The 15141-nt window shown below is 43.1% G+C and overlaps 1 protein-coding gene across 5 annotated transcripts in view; it reads right to left on the bottom strand.

Moving 5' to 3' along the window:
• The window catches only part of kmt2bb (lysine (K)-specific methyltransferase 2Bb), a 29964-nt gene that overhangs the window by 12211 nt on the left and 2612 nt on the right, over positions 1 to 15141 (bottom strand). For all 5 annotated transcript variants that reach the window (XM_081700569.1, XM_081700570.1, XM_081700567.1 and 2 more), the window contains exons 3-20: positions 10645 to 14670; positions 10325 to 10536; positions 9721 to 9825; positions 9290 to 9446; positions 8960 to 9173; positions 8681 to 8745; positions 8312 to 8572; positions 8081 to 8187; positions 7846 to 7956; positions 7178 to 7291; positions 4782 to 4928; positions 4391 to 4483; positions 3883 to 4000; positions 1878 to 1991; positions 1211 to 1422; positions 898 to 1008; positions 606 to 716; positions 215 to 291 (exon numbers count right to left, since the gene is read on the bottom strand). In XM_081700569.1, the coding sequence (XP_081556695.1) occupies positions 215 to 291; positions 606 to 716; positions 898 to 1008; positions 1211 to 1422; positions 1878 to 1991; positions 3883 to 4000; positions 4391 to 4483; positions 4782 to 4928; positions 7178 to 7291; positions 7846 to 7956; positions 8081 to 8187; positions 8312 to 8572; positions 8681 to 8745; positions 8960 to 9173; positions 9290 to 9446; positions 9721 to 9825; positions 10325 to 10536; positions 10645 to 14670 (6355 nt within the window). The remainder of the gene's footprint in view (positions 1 to 214; positions 292 to 605; positions 717 to 897; positions 1009 to 1210; positions 1423 to 1877; positions 1992 to 3882; positions 4001 to 4390; positions 4484 to 4781; positions 4929 to 7177; positions 7292 to 7845; positions 7957 to 8080; positions 8188 to 8311; positions 8573 to 8680; positions 8746 to 8959; positions 9174 to 9289; positions 9447 to 9720; positions 9826 to 10324; positions 10537 to 10644; positions 14671 to 15141) is intronic.

Genomic DNA, 15141 nt, shown 5'->3' with positions numbered 1-15141 from the left:
ACAGGAGAGTGCAAAAATGAGTGAGCAAGATTTCAACAAAATATTATGCGATAAATATTCAACTGTAAAACCTTAAGTATACTTCTTGAATTATGAAACATCAGGTATAAAATAAACAAGACGACCCATTGTCCTTTCTAGACATTTTAAACATGTTAATAATATGTTTATTAATAATAATAATGAGGAAAAAAGGTATATAACAGGTACATACGGTGGCAAGTGTTTGGAAGGTGGATCCCAGACTTTAGCATCTTGACTGTTGAACCAGCTGAAAACCTCCTCCATCAGCTTAACAATGTGGATGAAAGGACATGAACAATATTGAGAGAAAGAATAAAGTAACCTTTAAACTAAAGTTTCAAAATCTATAATTCATCCAAACAGTGAACATATTGACCAATAGTTAATTTAAAAGATGTAAGGCTTCACTGTCAACTCTTGAGCAAAAAGCCAGAACATGTAACTGTCTGCACAAAGATATCATAATATTTTTTGTTCTGGTATATGCTGAGCAAGAAAGTCTGACTAACAGCTGGTGCCAGAAGACCCACAAATAAGAAAAAACGGAAATCCGGTGGCAAAACCAAGTAATAGAACCTGACCTTCAAATAATAAGAGCGAGCAAGAGCTGTTGGTCTCTGGGGCTCTGGGAGGGCTTCCTCTTCCTCCAGCTTTCTGCGAATCACTTTTACTACATCTTCATGGAAAGCTTTCTGCATAAACAAATAATCACAGATGCAAGGCTTTTACCACCGTTTAAACATATCGCACTTTTTTTGAACATGAACAAATGCTACCTGAAACCAATACTTAGTTAGCATGTAAAAACAATATTTTTAGCATGAAAAAGCCCCGACAGTGGTAGCTGAAACCCCGAATCGCCCAAATACACACCAGTGTTGTATAAAGGCCTTTGTCAAACTTTTTTCCCACAGCACGAAAATCACAAACGTGCAGCCCATCCTCTCCATCATCTCCACCATCAGTATCATCAAGCATTGCACACTACAAGCAAAGACAAATGAGATACATGGATGAATAAATTCTCATGTATACAACATGCTTGGTTTTGAGGAGAAACAAACATAATGCCTCCAGAGAAGCCTATGCATTTTCATTCTTAAACCAACAGCCCCCCCCCAAAAAAGAAAAAGTTCTGATTAATAATACGCGAGAACATAAATCTCGTTAAAGATGTGAGCCTCACCTCCTTGCAGGTCACCAGATGCTGAGTGAGAGTGGAGCTGAGGAGGCAGGCGAGCACCTTCTCTACACCAGCCCTAAGCTCCAAGAGCAGGAGCTCCCTCCACCCTCCCGTCTCCTCGCTCCCCTGGCCTCCGCAAGGCTGCACTCGAGTGCAGGGCTGGCATGAGTACACCACACTCTCAGGCAAGCTCGAAAGGATCTCATACAGATCATCTGCAGAGGGACAAGGGATTGCAGACCATTGAAATTGCAACGTTGATATACAATTGCGATTTTTGTGCAGGCAGTGCACACAGGGTTCCTTTTTATTTGATTGTTTTCAACAATAACACGGTGAGATGGGGGGGGGAGAAAAACAAGCGCTCGCAAAGTACATCTGAAACAGCTGCTAACAGCAAATCTGATATCTGACAGATACATGCTCATCATTTTTAATCTCTCGTTTGGAGAAGTTCATACAGTCAAGCCCCCCCCCCCCCCCCCGCACCCCACCCCAACCCCCACCTCCACCCCAAAAAAAACAAAACTTAACTTTCCTTAACTTTGAACCAAACACAAGGCACAGGAAATGGGTTTGGTTTCCCGTTTATCTGTTCCTAACCCATATGTGCACATGGGGCTCTATTCCAGGAGTTGGAGCTAGGGTAATTCGCAGAGGCTGTGCTCACCCGTCAGCCCTTCACACTTGGCATGGACCCAGTGGTTACACGTCGAACACTGCATCATTTGACTCTCATAGTCGTTGTCCTCATAGCACTTGAAGCACATTGTGCAGTAATTGCCTAAGAAAGTAAGCAGCAACAATTAGTACAGATTATTCAAATGCATTTGTGCATTCCTTAGTCAAGACTGGACTTCAGAAATCAAAGTATGGACATCAGGTAGGAATTCGCCGTACATATTTGTTTTATGCCCACTGGTTCACCAGTTTCATGGGAGACATGGTATATGAGTAACCCAATCCTGCTCCACAAGTAGCGAAGGCAAATAGTAATGGCAAAAAGTTGAATTTCCATGAGCTTGCAAAGATGCAAAACATGATTCAAAACTAAAGGACGCTGGGCTGACCATGTATGGGTTTACATACACATGATTCAAAACTAAAGGACGCTGGGCTGACCATGTATGGGTTTACATACACATGATTCAAAACTAAAGGACGCTGGGCTGACCATGTATGGGTTTACATACACATGATTCAAAACTAAAGGACGCTGGGCTGACCATGCATGGGTTTACATACACACGCACTCACTCGAAAACCTTTATGCCCTTTCCCTCTGGAATATGGATAAACATAAAAATTTTACATATGGTTATAGGAATACAATTGTTGATATCAAAGCAACTGTTAAACCATAACAGTTAAACAACAATATCCTTTACCATTTCATCTGAGCATTCTCTTTCTATACATCATTCATTTGTTGCTTCTTTTTCACTGGCCATTACACATTCTGATCATCAACTAACTACTTTAGAGGCTGTTATTCTATCCGACTTATTAACTTTAATTTACATAGCAGGAAGCAGAAGAGAGAAAGGGTTATGTGCATGACTGAGAAGCCCTTCAGTTCACACTAGAACCTAAAATGAGCAGAATGATGAATTCGACTTTCTTATTCGCCTTGTGACACAAGCACTGTACAAAACTCCATGTCCATATATTTTTGATAGGTTATGTACTGTGAACAATTAACAGACAGTTTTAGCTGTGAGAGCATTGGAGTCAATTTACATGAATAAACACAAACAGGTCCCCCTGCAATATAAACACTTAGTAAAAATCGTGTAAAATTACACAGGATTTACAGAAAACACATTTGACCATAAAGATATAAATATACAGAGGAAAAAGAAGCTAGCAGATTAAAGCAGTTGCTAAATATGAAGCTTTGAGAACTTTAATCTGACTTCACAAAACTGCTACATCTTTATCCACTTCAACGTGGGCATGTGAGAAGTGGTGGTTTGAGGCAACCTAGACATTGAAAATACTTTGTGATGAAAAGACAAAATCAAAAGAACAGGAGAGCATTTTTTTTCACTTAAACCCTCCAGCCACTGACATTTCTTAGACCACCAAATGGTGATTCCACCATTTCACTGCGAGTTATACTGTGTATGACTATGTATGTGAAGAATTACCCGACCTTGAACTTGAACATTGCCAAATATGTGAAACTATTAGTAATATATTTTTCAATATTTTTTTAAAAATGTACTCTATATTTACTTTTCTTATTATATAGTTTTTGTACTCTGGATTTGTTTTAATTGGAATACTTAACATATAATTATATTCCTCTCCATTTAAAAAATAAAGCTATCATAACTAAAAACATTTATAATAAGTTGGATTTGCTTAATTTTATCCACAAACATTCATCAGCCACTTTAACTGTACACCCACAAGGCATGTTATTAGAGCCTATAGACTATTTCTGCCATATTCAGTCTGTGTTAGATATCTTCTAGCCTTTCTTCAAATGCCAGTTTCTGATTCCAAGGTCACAGTCAGCTAGATAAACTGCTCAGTGGGTAAAGGTACATTGTACCCATTTCTAAAAAAGTGATCAGTGAATGCAGATTCCAAATCCATTCAGTATGTTTTAGTAATTGCCAAAAGTGCAAATCGAATCGATTTGGCTGTGGTTCTTCTTGCATTCTCACCCTTGTCATAGAGCCTGGTGCAGTCAGGGCAGAAGCCCTTATCGTGGTTCCATTCCGTGTCCCAGCTTTTTCCCGGGGTCACGCCACAGCTCTTGCATCTGATGCATGTCATACACACCTGTGACCGTGCACGACAAAAAGAACAGTAGAAAAAAAAACAGTAGGAAACAGAAGTTGGGCATTTCAGAAATATTGCAGCAAGTTGCTTCACTCAAAACAGGCATGCATGTTAGATATGTACTTTATGTTTTTGATGGAGTCTGTTATAATATGCTGGGTATATCAGGGGCTACTGAACTCAGAGGGAATTAATGTATCTATTTTATCTTGCCTGTTATTTTTCACAGTGTTGGGTGAAACAAAGTGCATTACAGACAAAAGCTCACAACACCACACACCAAAACTTTTGGCAAATCATTTAATGGAAGATTTTGCCATACTCATAACAGTATGGAAATGCAATACCCAAGCCTGGTATTTTGTTTCATGTTGGTTGTGGGGTACTCACCCACGCCCTCTTGCGCTTGTTGGGTTTGGGGTAGTTGGGGCCAAGACAGGCGGGGTGATAACTGTTCTGACATCGCTCACATTCAAGCAGGGGCTATGGAGTCAAGTATAAGAGAAAACAACAAAAAGAAAAATTGACTTTTGTTAAAGTTATAAATTTGTTGCTTTATTTTTGGATGTCTTTAAACAGCATAGCAGCACCAACACATTCAGGAACTTAAAAGTGCTCAAAGACATACAGAACTGCTACTAATTTCTATTTTCTAAACTGTATAATGAAATCTTATAGGGTCTAAATTAAAAATGTAAAATTGCTACAGAGAGCTCATAATAATAACATGCCATACAAAGACTTGCAATACAATGCATTAAGAGGTATTAGTCCAACCAACTTTGGAGGGCTTGTTCTTGCGACCACACACACGGCAGAATCTGCAGCGACGACAGCACCAGTTCTCCTTATTCTCCTCCTGAGGGCGCTCTGATGGCTCCAAGCAGAAGTGATGGAAAGGCTCACAACACACTTGACAGAACAGCATCTGAAGTAGACATTCAATAAAGAAAGTGGTGGGAGTCAAGCAGACAATGATTTTAAAATATCAGCACAGCTAGTAAGGAAAGGACACAATTCTAATTACACTGGACAACAAATCTTTACTAAAGGCATGCTTCCGGGACAAAATTAGCCCATTTTAATTAAGTTGAAGGTGCTGAGCACGAATTTGACAATAGAAATGCTGAGTTGGCTACTGTTTCTTAGAAATTCAGTTTTTTTAGGCACTGGAAAAAATTATGAAATAACAGATACTGTAACAGAAGTCCTGTCTATTTGTGACTTTGCTTTGCCTGTCGTTTGTGAACCTGCTCAGGATCCTCTCTGACTAGCGTCCAACAGTAATCAGCCAACAAAGAAGTGGACCACTTCCCCTGCTCTTTTCTCAAATGCTGAAATGTCCTGATGAAAGTTGGTCTTTAACCAATTCCTTGTAGTTTCCAGCCCTGACATTCCTGAGGAAGTTAGTTGACACCAGAGGAAATGCATCCCAAGCAACCTTAAGCAGGTAGTCGAACTTCTCGTCTATGAAGAGTTGACGGATCTGAGGACCTGCTCAGGATCCCTCTTTAATTTCTGCTCTGCTGATCCGAGGGAATTTCTGAAACAGGTATTTAAACGCTGATCCATTCTGATCCATAGCTTTTACCAAGTTTTTCATCAAACCGAGTTTGATGTGTAGGGGTGGTAGAAGTATTTTGTCCGGTTCTGCCAGTGCTGAATGCTGCACATTCTTCTCTCCAATCTTCAGAGACTTCCTCAGGGACCAGTCTTTCTTCACATAGTGCAAAGAACATGCTCTGCTGTCCCATTCACATAGGACACAGCAGTACTGTGTATATCCCAGCTGCAGACCCATCAACAGAGTGACTACCTTAAGGTCAGAACAGATATGCCAGCCATACTTACTGTATTCAAGACAATTCAGCAGCTGCTTCATGTTGTCATATATTTCTCATATCCACAACGTATCCGACTGGAATAGATGGAAGACGATTTCCATAATGCAGCAATACTGCCTTGAGAGTCATTTTTGAAGTGTCTATAAACAATCGCCATTCTTGTGGGTCATGTTGGATTCCAAGGGCATTCAATAAGCCGTTGACGTCAGAGCAGAACAAGCTTATCTACCTTTCTGAAGAATGGCTCTAACTACAGATGCCACTTTCGATACAATGTCAATCGTACATTTTCCTGAAAAAGATTCCATTGCTGAAGTCTTGAGCCTAGTAAGTCTGCTTTGCTCTTTGACAGCTCCAGATCACGAACAAGATCGTTCAGTTCTTCCTGCGTTATTCTGTGTGGTGCAGTTAATGCACCTTGACTGAAGTCAGGATCAGTTTCTTGATGATCATCTGACGTCGAAGGTCTAGGAAATTCCAGAGTCACTTCGTTATCATCTGAAGGATCATTAGAAACTTCTGTCTGAGGTTCAGGAACAGGAAGTCCTTCACCATGTGGAACAGGTCGGATAGCAGAAAGTATATTTGGATACGCTATTGCCCACTTCCTCTTCTTTGTAATGCCTCCAGAAACAGGAGGCACCATGCAGAAGCAGCAGTCAGTTATGTAATTGCTTGGCTCCCTCCAAACCATCAGAACAGCAAAGAGGCATCGACTTTCTTTTTCCATTCATCCACTGTGACATTTTTTGCACACATATCACAACATATGTGTGGGGCCCAGGACTTGTTATGCCTTCTTCTATTGTGTAATCTTACGTCGGCGATTGTGTAATCTTTCGTCAGACAGTGATGTAATGGACCTTGCTGGGTATGATCACAATGATCTGATACAATATGATGCAATATTTCTTAGTATTTTGAAATATTAAACATTTTCATCTTATAGCTGGACCTAATACAATGTCTCTTATGGATCACATGGAGTTATCGTTAAAACGAGAGCCAATAACAAATTTATGGTTATATCCACGTTTAGGACGTTGAAATCATTAAGAATTGCACCTTATTAACTCAGAAGCATTTTTGTTGTTGTCAAGTGCTATCTGCACTCTGACAAACGGAGTTAAAATGCTAAGCACAACCTAGTTCTGAACGGGGTCCTTTTTTAATGCAAACGTGCTGGGTCCTATAGATTAGAAATCACAAACCGGGACATCTCAAAAAACACACAGGCACAGAAAAATGAAACTGCTCTGAAACAATGTACTTGATCTTATGCTTGAACATGCCAAGAACCGAGAACCCCCATGGCGATAATCTGGGCATGTACCTCATGTTGTCCTTTACTGGCACAGAGCAAGCACACACACTGAGGCATGAGAGGCACAGAGGCCAGAACGCTCATGCCTCCTGCAGACCACACACTTTGTAGGCTACAGTCCTCCTACAAAACAAAACACAACATGTTATGTGGCAGAGATTCCAATAGTTGCACATCTGGAGGAGAAAAAAAAAATCCTCACTTTAAACTTGCAGGTGTAACAGGATGAGCCACAGGAGAATTCAGCAAAGTTATTTTTGTATAAAGCATGCACAACATGATTTCATGCATTTAAGGACAACCCATTTCTTAGAGAAAAACTCAGACAACTCAGTGTAAAGTGAGAGTAAGGTGAAGAAGTGCTGCCATCATGTGGTTTAATGGTGGAAACTGGGTCTGATAATACAATATATCGGTCAAAAGCAGGCCCAGCGGCATCTGTAGCTACCATCAACTCAGCCAAACAAAGCATATTAATAGCAACAAAGAAATGAATGCTACAATAACATTTCTTCTAAATGTACACATGCTGACTAAGAAAATCTATAATTATATAAATCATTCCCGAGATTAAGAATCATTATTGAATCAACTGTACAAAAACAAAAATCACGATTAATTGGAATATCAGCATTTTTACCCAGCCGTAACATCCGCACCAATTTTGCCACACTTACTTTAAAATCAACCCGGATCTTGTATGTGGGCTCAGAGGGCTCATTCTCTCTCTGGGCAAAGCCATTAGCCAAGGCTGCCAGGACACTGGGTGGGGTTTCCTCCTGCGGGCTCTGGAAAGATGGAACATTTAGGGTTCAAGGATTCTCCTGCTCTTGATTTTTATTGGACAACTTGACAAACCATGACCACGAAGCACCATTATGATGGGTTTCAGCATGCGCTGAAGTTTGTTACCTTCTCGGCTTTCCGTCTGATGGGTGGAACCCTGTGGAATCCAGGCCTACGGTGTCGTATACCTTCTTCAAGACCATCTCCAAGGAAGTCATCCAGGGACACGAAGTCTGTGACCGGACATGCAAAAATAAATAAATAAATAAATCCAGACCACCAAAACCAACTCAGCCACCTATCTACTACCTGCAATAACTTGAAGCAGAAGAAGGTTTTTGTTTCAAGTCATTTTACCTGCATTGCGAGGACCAGGAGCTCTCCTCCGAGCTGGGGAGGTGGAGTGAGGCGTTCGGTTGCAATCAAGGTCCGAGTCGTAATCCAGCAAATCACAATAGGAGCGCGGTTTAACGTGACGTCGGGGCTGCTTCCGCAAAGATGGGCTCTGGCTATCACCCATAGAGGTGGGTGAGGAGCGGTCGGGCCCCTCCTGCCCCTCCCCCTCTTCGTTACTCGACTGCCCAGCGCTGAATGACCAGCGTCGCCTTTTCATGTGCCCTGCAAGGACACCGAGAGTCAACAGGGGGATTCAGGCACTGCACAAAGGAAAACAAACCGATCAATTGGCTGACAAGTCTCACAGACAGGGAAAAGGTACACACTTACCTTTATAGAGCTTGCCACTGAGTCTCATGGCCTTCCTTTCTTCAATCTGATCACACCTTTTGTACCTTTAAAATTAAAATAAATTTGGCATTGTGATGATATAAAAATATGCATGACCTGAAGAGTTGCTTAGAGCCTACTTTGGAGTGTAGCCCATGATACGAGACTGGCTGGATTTTTCAAATTGACCATAAAATCCACTGATTATTATACATAATGACATGGGGGTGGGGAAGGATTAAATGAGCCTACTCCAATAAGCGTCCTGCTTTCACTTACACACAGCACTGTCTCTTGGTGTTGGGCCCACCAAACTTAGGCTTGTCGAGGCAATTGATGCACTTGCCGCAGTCCTCTTCATGAAGGCAGCCCTTACATTCCCCACACCTCCGAGACCGGATCCCAAATAAATTGGCTCTACCCCCTCTGCGAAATCTGGGTGTCCTCTGCTCTTGCAGAACTGGGCTGTCTGGGTCAGAGTGTGATTCCACATCTGGAAATGCAGCAAAACGCATGATACGCCCCACATGACAGAAATCTCATTTGTGATGAGAAGCTGAAGATATATGAATTAATGAAAATAAAGCAATAAGCATGTCCAGGTCTTACCCTTGGCAGCAGGTGATGGCGATATGCCAGAACGCTCATGCAGTGGTAGAGCACTGAGCCTGGGGATGTCATCTGGGACCGTGGCCCGAGGCTGCCCCAGGACCACAGCCGCCGCTCTGCATACGTGCTTGATGCGCGGCCCCCCTCTGCTAGGCTCCTGAACAACACAACAGGGTCAAAAAGACAGACAGGCTTGCCACCTTTCGTTCTCCTCACTAGCAACTAGAGGACCACAGGCTCAATTTCCACCGAGTACTATGAGACACAGACATTTTGCCAGGGATCTGTGAGACTTCAAGTTCAAAAGGACCTTGCTCCTCTCTATTCTCCCTGCATAAAGATATTCACAGAAAACAAAAAACCCACCAAACCATACAATAAACACAGTAAATTCACATGTGTTATGGACATGCTATCAGGAGTCACATTACCTGTTCAACAGTGGCCTCAGTCTTGCTGGGGCACGCACTCTGGGGACGCTCCTTCAGTTTCCTCCGCCGTCTCTTCGTAGCTGCGATTCCGCCTTCTGAGAGGAGCTGCAAAACAAAGCATGCTTTAAGCATCAGCACACAAGCACAGCAGTGCAGACATACCGCAAAGTCACAATAATTTTACGCAGTTGACTGACACCACCATGCAGCTGTCCATAAAATATGTCTGTAATCTCTGAAACTTTCAAATGGAATTTAAATTGTAAATGGTTTACATGGAACATATCGCCTGCAAATTGTTGAATAGCTTTATATAACTAGGCTCTAGATTAGACAAAAAGTAGCATAGAAATTCTAACATCAATTTATTAAAAAAGATAATTGGTACAAACCAAAGCTTTACACAAGTGTAAACGTGCCAAAAATATGTATAGAATACAAAATAGCAGAACGGTTATGGTTGATCTGCTGCACACAGACTATGCAAATTCATGCTATCTTGTGTCTATAAAAAATGTGCCACATTTAACACGTCCGTGTATTCCAACATCCAGTTATACAACACCCACAAGGTAACAAGTCATTTGTTTTATTTCAGTCTTACCCCTGATGACTTGAGCTGTTTCTGTTGATCAATCTTGATGAGCTGAACCTTGGCTTTCTTGAGAAGGTTGAACATGCGCTTGTTGGCACCTGTGAGATGGGGACGCTGAGTGGCACTTCTCTCCCCTGAGTCAATGGCATCCCCTGTAATCTTCTGATCCGGACCTCCTGTTTTCTGGTCTCTTGATTCAGCTCTAAGCATTCTCTCTATGTCTAATATTTGGGTGAACAAACAGAAAGCATTAATATTAATGCTGAAAAAGATTCCAGTTTCACTACATTTATATTAAGACATTACTAACAGTCACTGGAAGCTCTTACCCATAGATTTGTTGGGAAGTGAAATGTCTGTATGGATAGAGAATTCATCTGGCATATCCTCCACCTGTTCTTCCTGCTGTTTTGTCAGTAACTTGGAGCTGAGAGCGCGAACGCAGATGGACACTTTACGAACAACCCCTGGGGTGTCAAGATCCTCAATCTTCAGCTTAGCTTTTTCTTTCTTAATGTTAGAGAGAGGCTGAATTAAGCTGGCTTCTCCCTCCAACTGCCCCTTTTGCGCTTCTGCAAGGTGTAAAACATTCTTTCCCATTTCACCTCCTGGAACCTTTTTTCGCCGTCTTCTGGGGGCATAGTTTAGTTTATCTTTCAGCTTCTTATATATCCTCAGATTTGATGATTGCTTTTTGAATTTTGTTGTCTTTTTCTTCTGCTGTGGAGGATCAATTACTGAATCAAATGAGAAGTCTTTGGAAGACAACAGAGCTCCAAACTCTTTTTCAATGTCCTGGTCAAAGTTGTACACATCTGCCCCTGCAGGTTCGAGTACTTGCCAATTGAAACTTGGGTCTCTGAGCAGTGATCGCCTCTTGCCTGGGAACTTTTCTCCACCTAAGCTCTCTGTCTCATCTATTTGCTCAGGCTTAGATTCTTCAGAAGACAAATCAAGATCTAACTGAGCTTCAGTGAGAAGATCCTCTTCATCCTGCACAGGAAGGGAGCCAGGCTCAATTCTGTCACCATTATCTCGTTTCTTTGACTTTGGATGCAATCCCAGCTGGTGCCCTTTCTTCTGTGAATTCCTCCGTGGCAAATCTGACATGTCGGCATCATCCATAAACCTTTTTGGTGTTTTGATCACACGAGAGGACCGAGCACTAACAACAGGCATTATAAAATGCTTTATATTTTTAAGAAACTTTGTTTTTCCTGGCACTACATCAACTGAATCTAAATCAGTTTTTTCATTCATAGAGACCTTTTCATCCTGATCGAAACTCTGAACCACAAGGTCTTGTTCCACTTGTCCAGCTAAAAACTTCACCCTCCTTCTTTTGCCTTCTAATGACTGAGAAAGACCAGGATAAATCTGCCTCCGCTTGTACTTTGAATCAGCACGGTTAAAACTAGTTGGCATACATAACACAGAGAAAGCTCCGGGTGAGGAAGCATCACCTGCTGTCAAGGGCCTTGGTGGCAACTTTTGTTTGTGAGTCTTAACTCGCTGTCCTATTAAAGCTCTACGCCTTTTTTTCCCTTTGAAAAATCGTCGAACATTATGAGAAGGCAGTGCTTGATCAGATATTGGAGGCTCTAAAACCAAGATTTCAGCATCCTCAACTGATGGTGTCTCCTCAGTCTTAATCTCTGGTTGTATTTCTGTCACAGAAAGAGGTTGTGTTGTAGCACAGTTGATGCTTGTGGGTTCTGCTGGCTCAGGCAGAGGTGTTTCAAATCTCATAGCAGATCTTCTTCTTCTTCTTCTTCTTCTTGTGAGACCAGCTTCACCAGAACACTTCCTTGGTTTAGATTTTTCACACGATGTTAGCAATTCCTCCGGTTCCGACTGCTCATAGGATGGGAATTCCTCTGACTTGGTTTCAGTTTCAGTGGCTGCAATTTTCATTTCAGCATTGATTTCAGAATGAGAGTTATCATCAGAAGTACTTTTTGATTTACGCTTGTAAACTGTCCAAGGCTTATGCCTTGCGCGCTTTTTTCGGGCAGTGTTTAGACTCAATCTGTGCCTTACCTTGGGAATCAGCAGATCATTTGTTGCTGAGGATTGATCAGGTTCCGCAGAAAGTTTTTTCAGACCAGGTGCCTTTGTGACTTGCTGTATTAAAAATGACTGCTTTAAACTGTTGTGTTTTCCTGGTGAGGAAACAACTTTGATCTGAAGTGGAGGAATGAAAGCTTTCTCGATCAGATCACCTGAATCTGTCTGTGTGGCCTCCTCAGGATGTTTTTCAACTTCAGATCTAACAGACGACTCCTCACCATCTTTTCCCAAGGTCTCCTCATAATCTTTCCCATACACACAAGTTTCCTCACCAACCTTTCTTGATGCCTCCTCACGCGCCGCCTTTGATGTTGCCTCCTCACCCGCCGCCCTTGACGTTGCCTCCTCACACGCTGCCCTTGACGCTGCCTCCTTGCCGTCCCCAGCCCTTGACGCTGCTTCCTCGCGCTCCGTCCTTGACGTCGCCTCCTCGCCCTCCCCCGTCCTTGACGTCGCCTCCTCGCCCTCCCCCGTCCTTGACGTCGCCTCCTCGCCCTCCCCCGTCCTTGACGTCGCCTCCTCGCCTTCCCCCGTCCTTGACGCCGCCTCCTCGCCCTCCCCCGTCCTTGACGCCGCCTCCTCGCCTTCCCCCGTCCTTGACGCCGCCTCCTCGCCTTCCCCCGTCCTTGACTCTGCCTCCTCCGTCCTTGACGCCGCCTCCTCGCCCTCCTCCGTCCTTGACGCCGCCTCCTCGCCCTCCCCCGTCCTTGACGCCGCCTCCTCGCCCTCCCCCGTCCTTGACGCCGCCTCCTCGCCCTCCCCCGTCCTTGACGCCGCCTCCTCGCCCTCCCCCGTCATTGACGCCGCCTCCTCGCCCTCCCCCGTCATTGACGCCGCCTCCTCGCCGTCCCCCGTCATTGACGCCGCCTCCTCGCCGTCCCCCGTCATTGACGCCGCCTCCTCGCCGTCCCCCGTCATTGACTCCGCCTCCTCACCGTCTCCCGTCATTGACGTCACCTTGCTGTCTTTCCTTGATGTCTCCTCAACATCTTCACTTGAAGTCTCCTCAACAAACTTCATCGAGGTCTCCTCATCTTTTTTAATGTTGTCCGGAACTAAGATGGTCTCTGCATCAACATTAACAGTGTGTTCTTTATTTTCTGACTCCTGTGGAGTGTTAATTTCTGAAGTTTTAGGTGTGCCTAGTGTAGATTCATCTAATCTCTCCGCAGATTTTGACAGCTGTCCAGGATCTTTGCTAAGGCCTTCTGGTGCTTTGCTGACATTTTCTTGGTTTTGTGGACATATATTTCTGTTTTTGCACTTAACCAGTGTTAAGGTCCAAACAAATTTACTGCGTTTTTTACGTGACCTGGCTTTTGGGTTCCGTATTCTTGTTAGCTTTAAACCTGGAATTCCTACAAACTCTTTCTCAATGGACTGCATCTCAGGAGAGTCACCAGATGGCTGCTCAGACAAAACATCATGGGTATCGCCAACCTTTTCTGTAACCTTCTCTTTACGACTCCTCTTCTTTCTTTTTTCCTTTTTCTTCCTGGAAAGTGAATTAGATTCCTCAATTGCAGACACCTCCAATAATGACTCCGCTAAGGTGGCCTCATTATTATAGTCCCCCGATTCTGGAGTGTGACTTGAATCTGTTCTGTGCCGTCTCCGTATCACCAGCTTGCGAACTTCAGCATTCTCTTTAGACACACTGTCGGTTGGTTCTGCTTTCTTTACATCACTTTTTGGCTCTAGAGCAACACTAGATGATGTAGCTTGAGACCTTCGGGCAGACTTCCTCAACTTCTCCTCTGGTTTTTGGTCATCAGCCTCTGTTTCAGCCCCACCCTTAGGGGTGGTTGCTATTTTTTTGTCGGCAGACCTTCCCCGTCTTCTTGTATTAATCTCTTCCTTCACCTCACCTGAAGTACTATCTGTAGCCTGGCTATCTTTCTTTAATTTTACATGCGCACAAGACACTATGGCACACTGGGCTTCCTCCGCTTCAGATAGGATTTTCCCTCCCTTTTGTTTTCTTTCTGGTTTCTGCTGTAATGATGCGGCCAACTTCACTCTCTTTTTAGTCATCAACTTGATGGTGATCCTTGGAGTTGATGGCATCTCCTCTTTTGCAGAGCCTCTTTTTCGTCTGGGTCTTGAGAGCTTATCTGAGCTAGTACCACTGTTGTCCAATAACATAGCAATACAAGCCTCATTACTGAATGCTTCTTGTGTAGATCCTAACTCATTCTGAAGTGTCTGGTCACTCTCTACAACTGTGGCTGTTGCAGGAACTGGTCTCCGACGTATCCTCTTTGATTTTGTTGACGCACGATTCCCTAGTTGAGTATGTAAAACAGAGAAATGTGTAAACACAGTTATGTATTACAGACACGTTGTATATGTGACATTTAAGACTGTAGCCATCTGTTGCTATGTGCAATCCTTGTTAATACTCCATCATCAATGGTCAGTTTCTGAGGAGAGTTGCCGGATGGATTTTTTGGGTGACCACTCTCAGGCCAGCAGTAACTCTGATACACAAATCTCCAGGAACACTTTAGTAACCAATACTCAAACCAGCACAACAACCTCTATTATATCAGTGTCACTGCTATGCTGAGAAGGCCATGGAATTTTTTAGGGATTCAATGCTTATATTAATATCAAGTGAGCAGTGATGCTAACCAGTAATGACCATGGTATATTGTGGCTGACATGGCAACAGAAGGGCTACAATTTGTAACAGTACACCAATAGACTACCTCCATATGAAAGGTGTAGCTAATAAAATGCCCAGTGAGGGTAGG

This window comes from Electrophorus electricus, chromosome 17 (genome assembly GCF_041902795.1).
Source record: "Electrophorus electricus isolate QZ-2024a chromosome 17, ASM4190279v1, whole genome shotgun sequence".
In the NCBI taxonomy this organism is placed as follows: domain Eukaryota; kingdom Metazoa; phylum Chordata; class Actinopteri; order Gymnotiformes; family Gymnotidae; genus Electrophorus; species Electrophorus electricus.
Note: the sequence above shows the minus strand (reverse complement) of the source record. Positions and strands in the feature narration are given on the sequence as shown.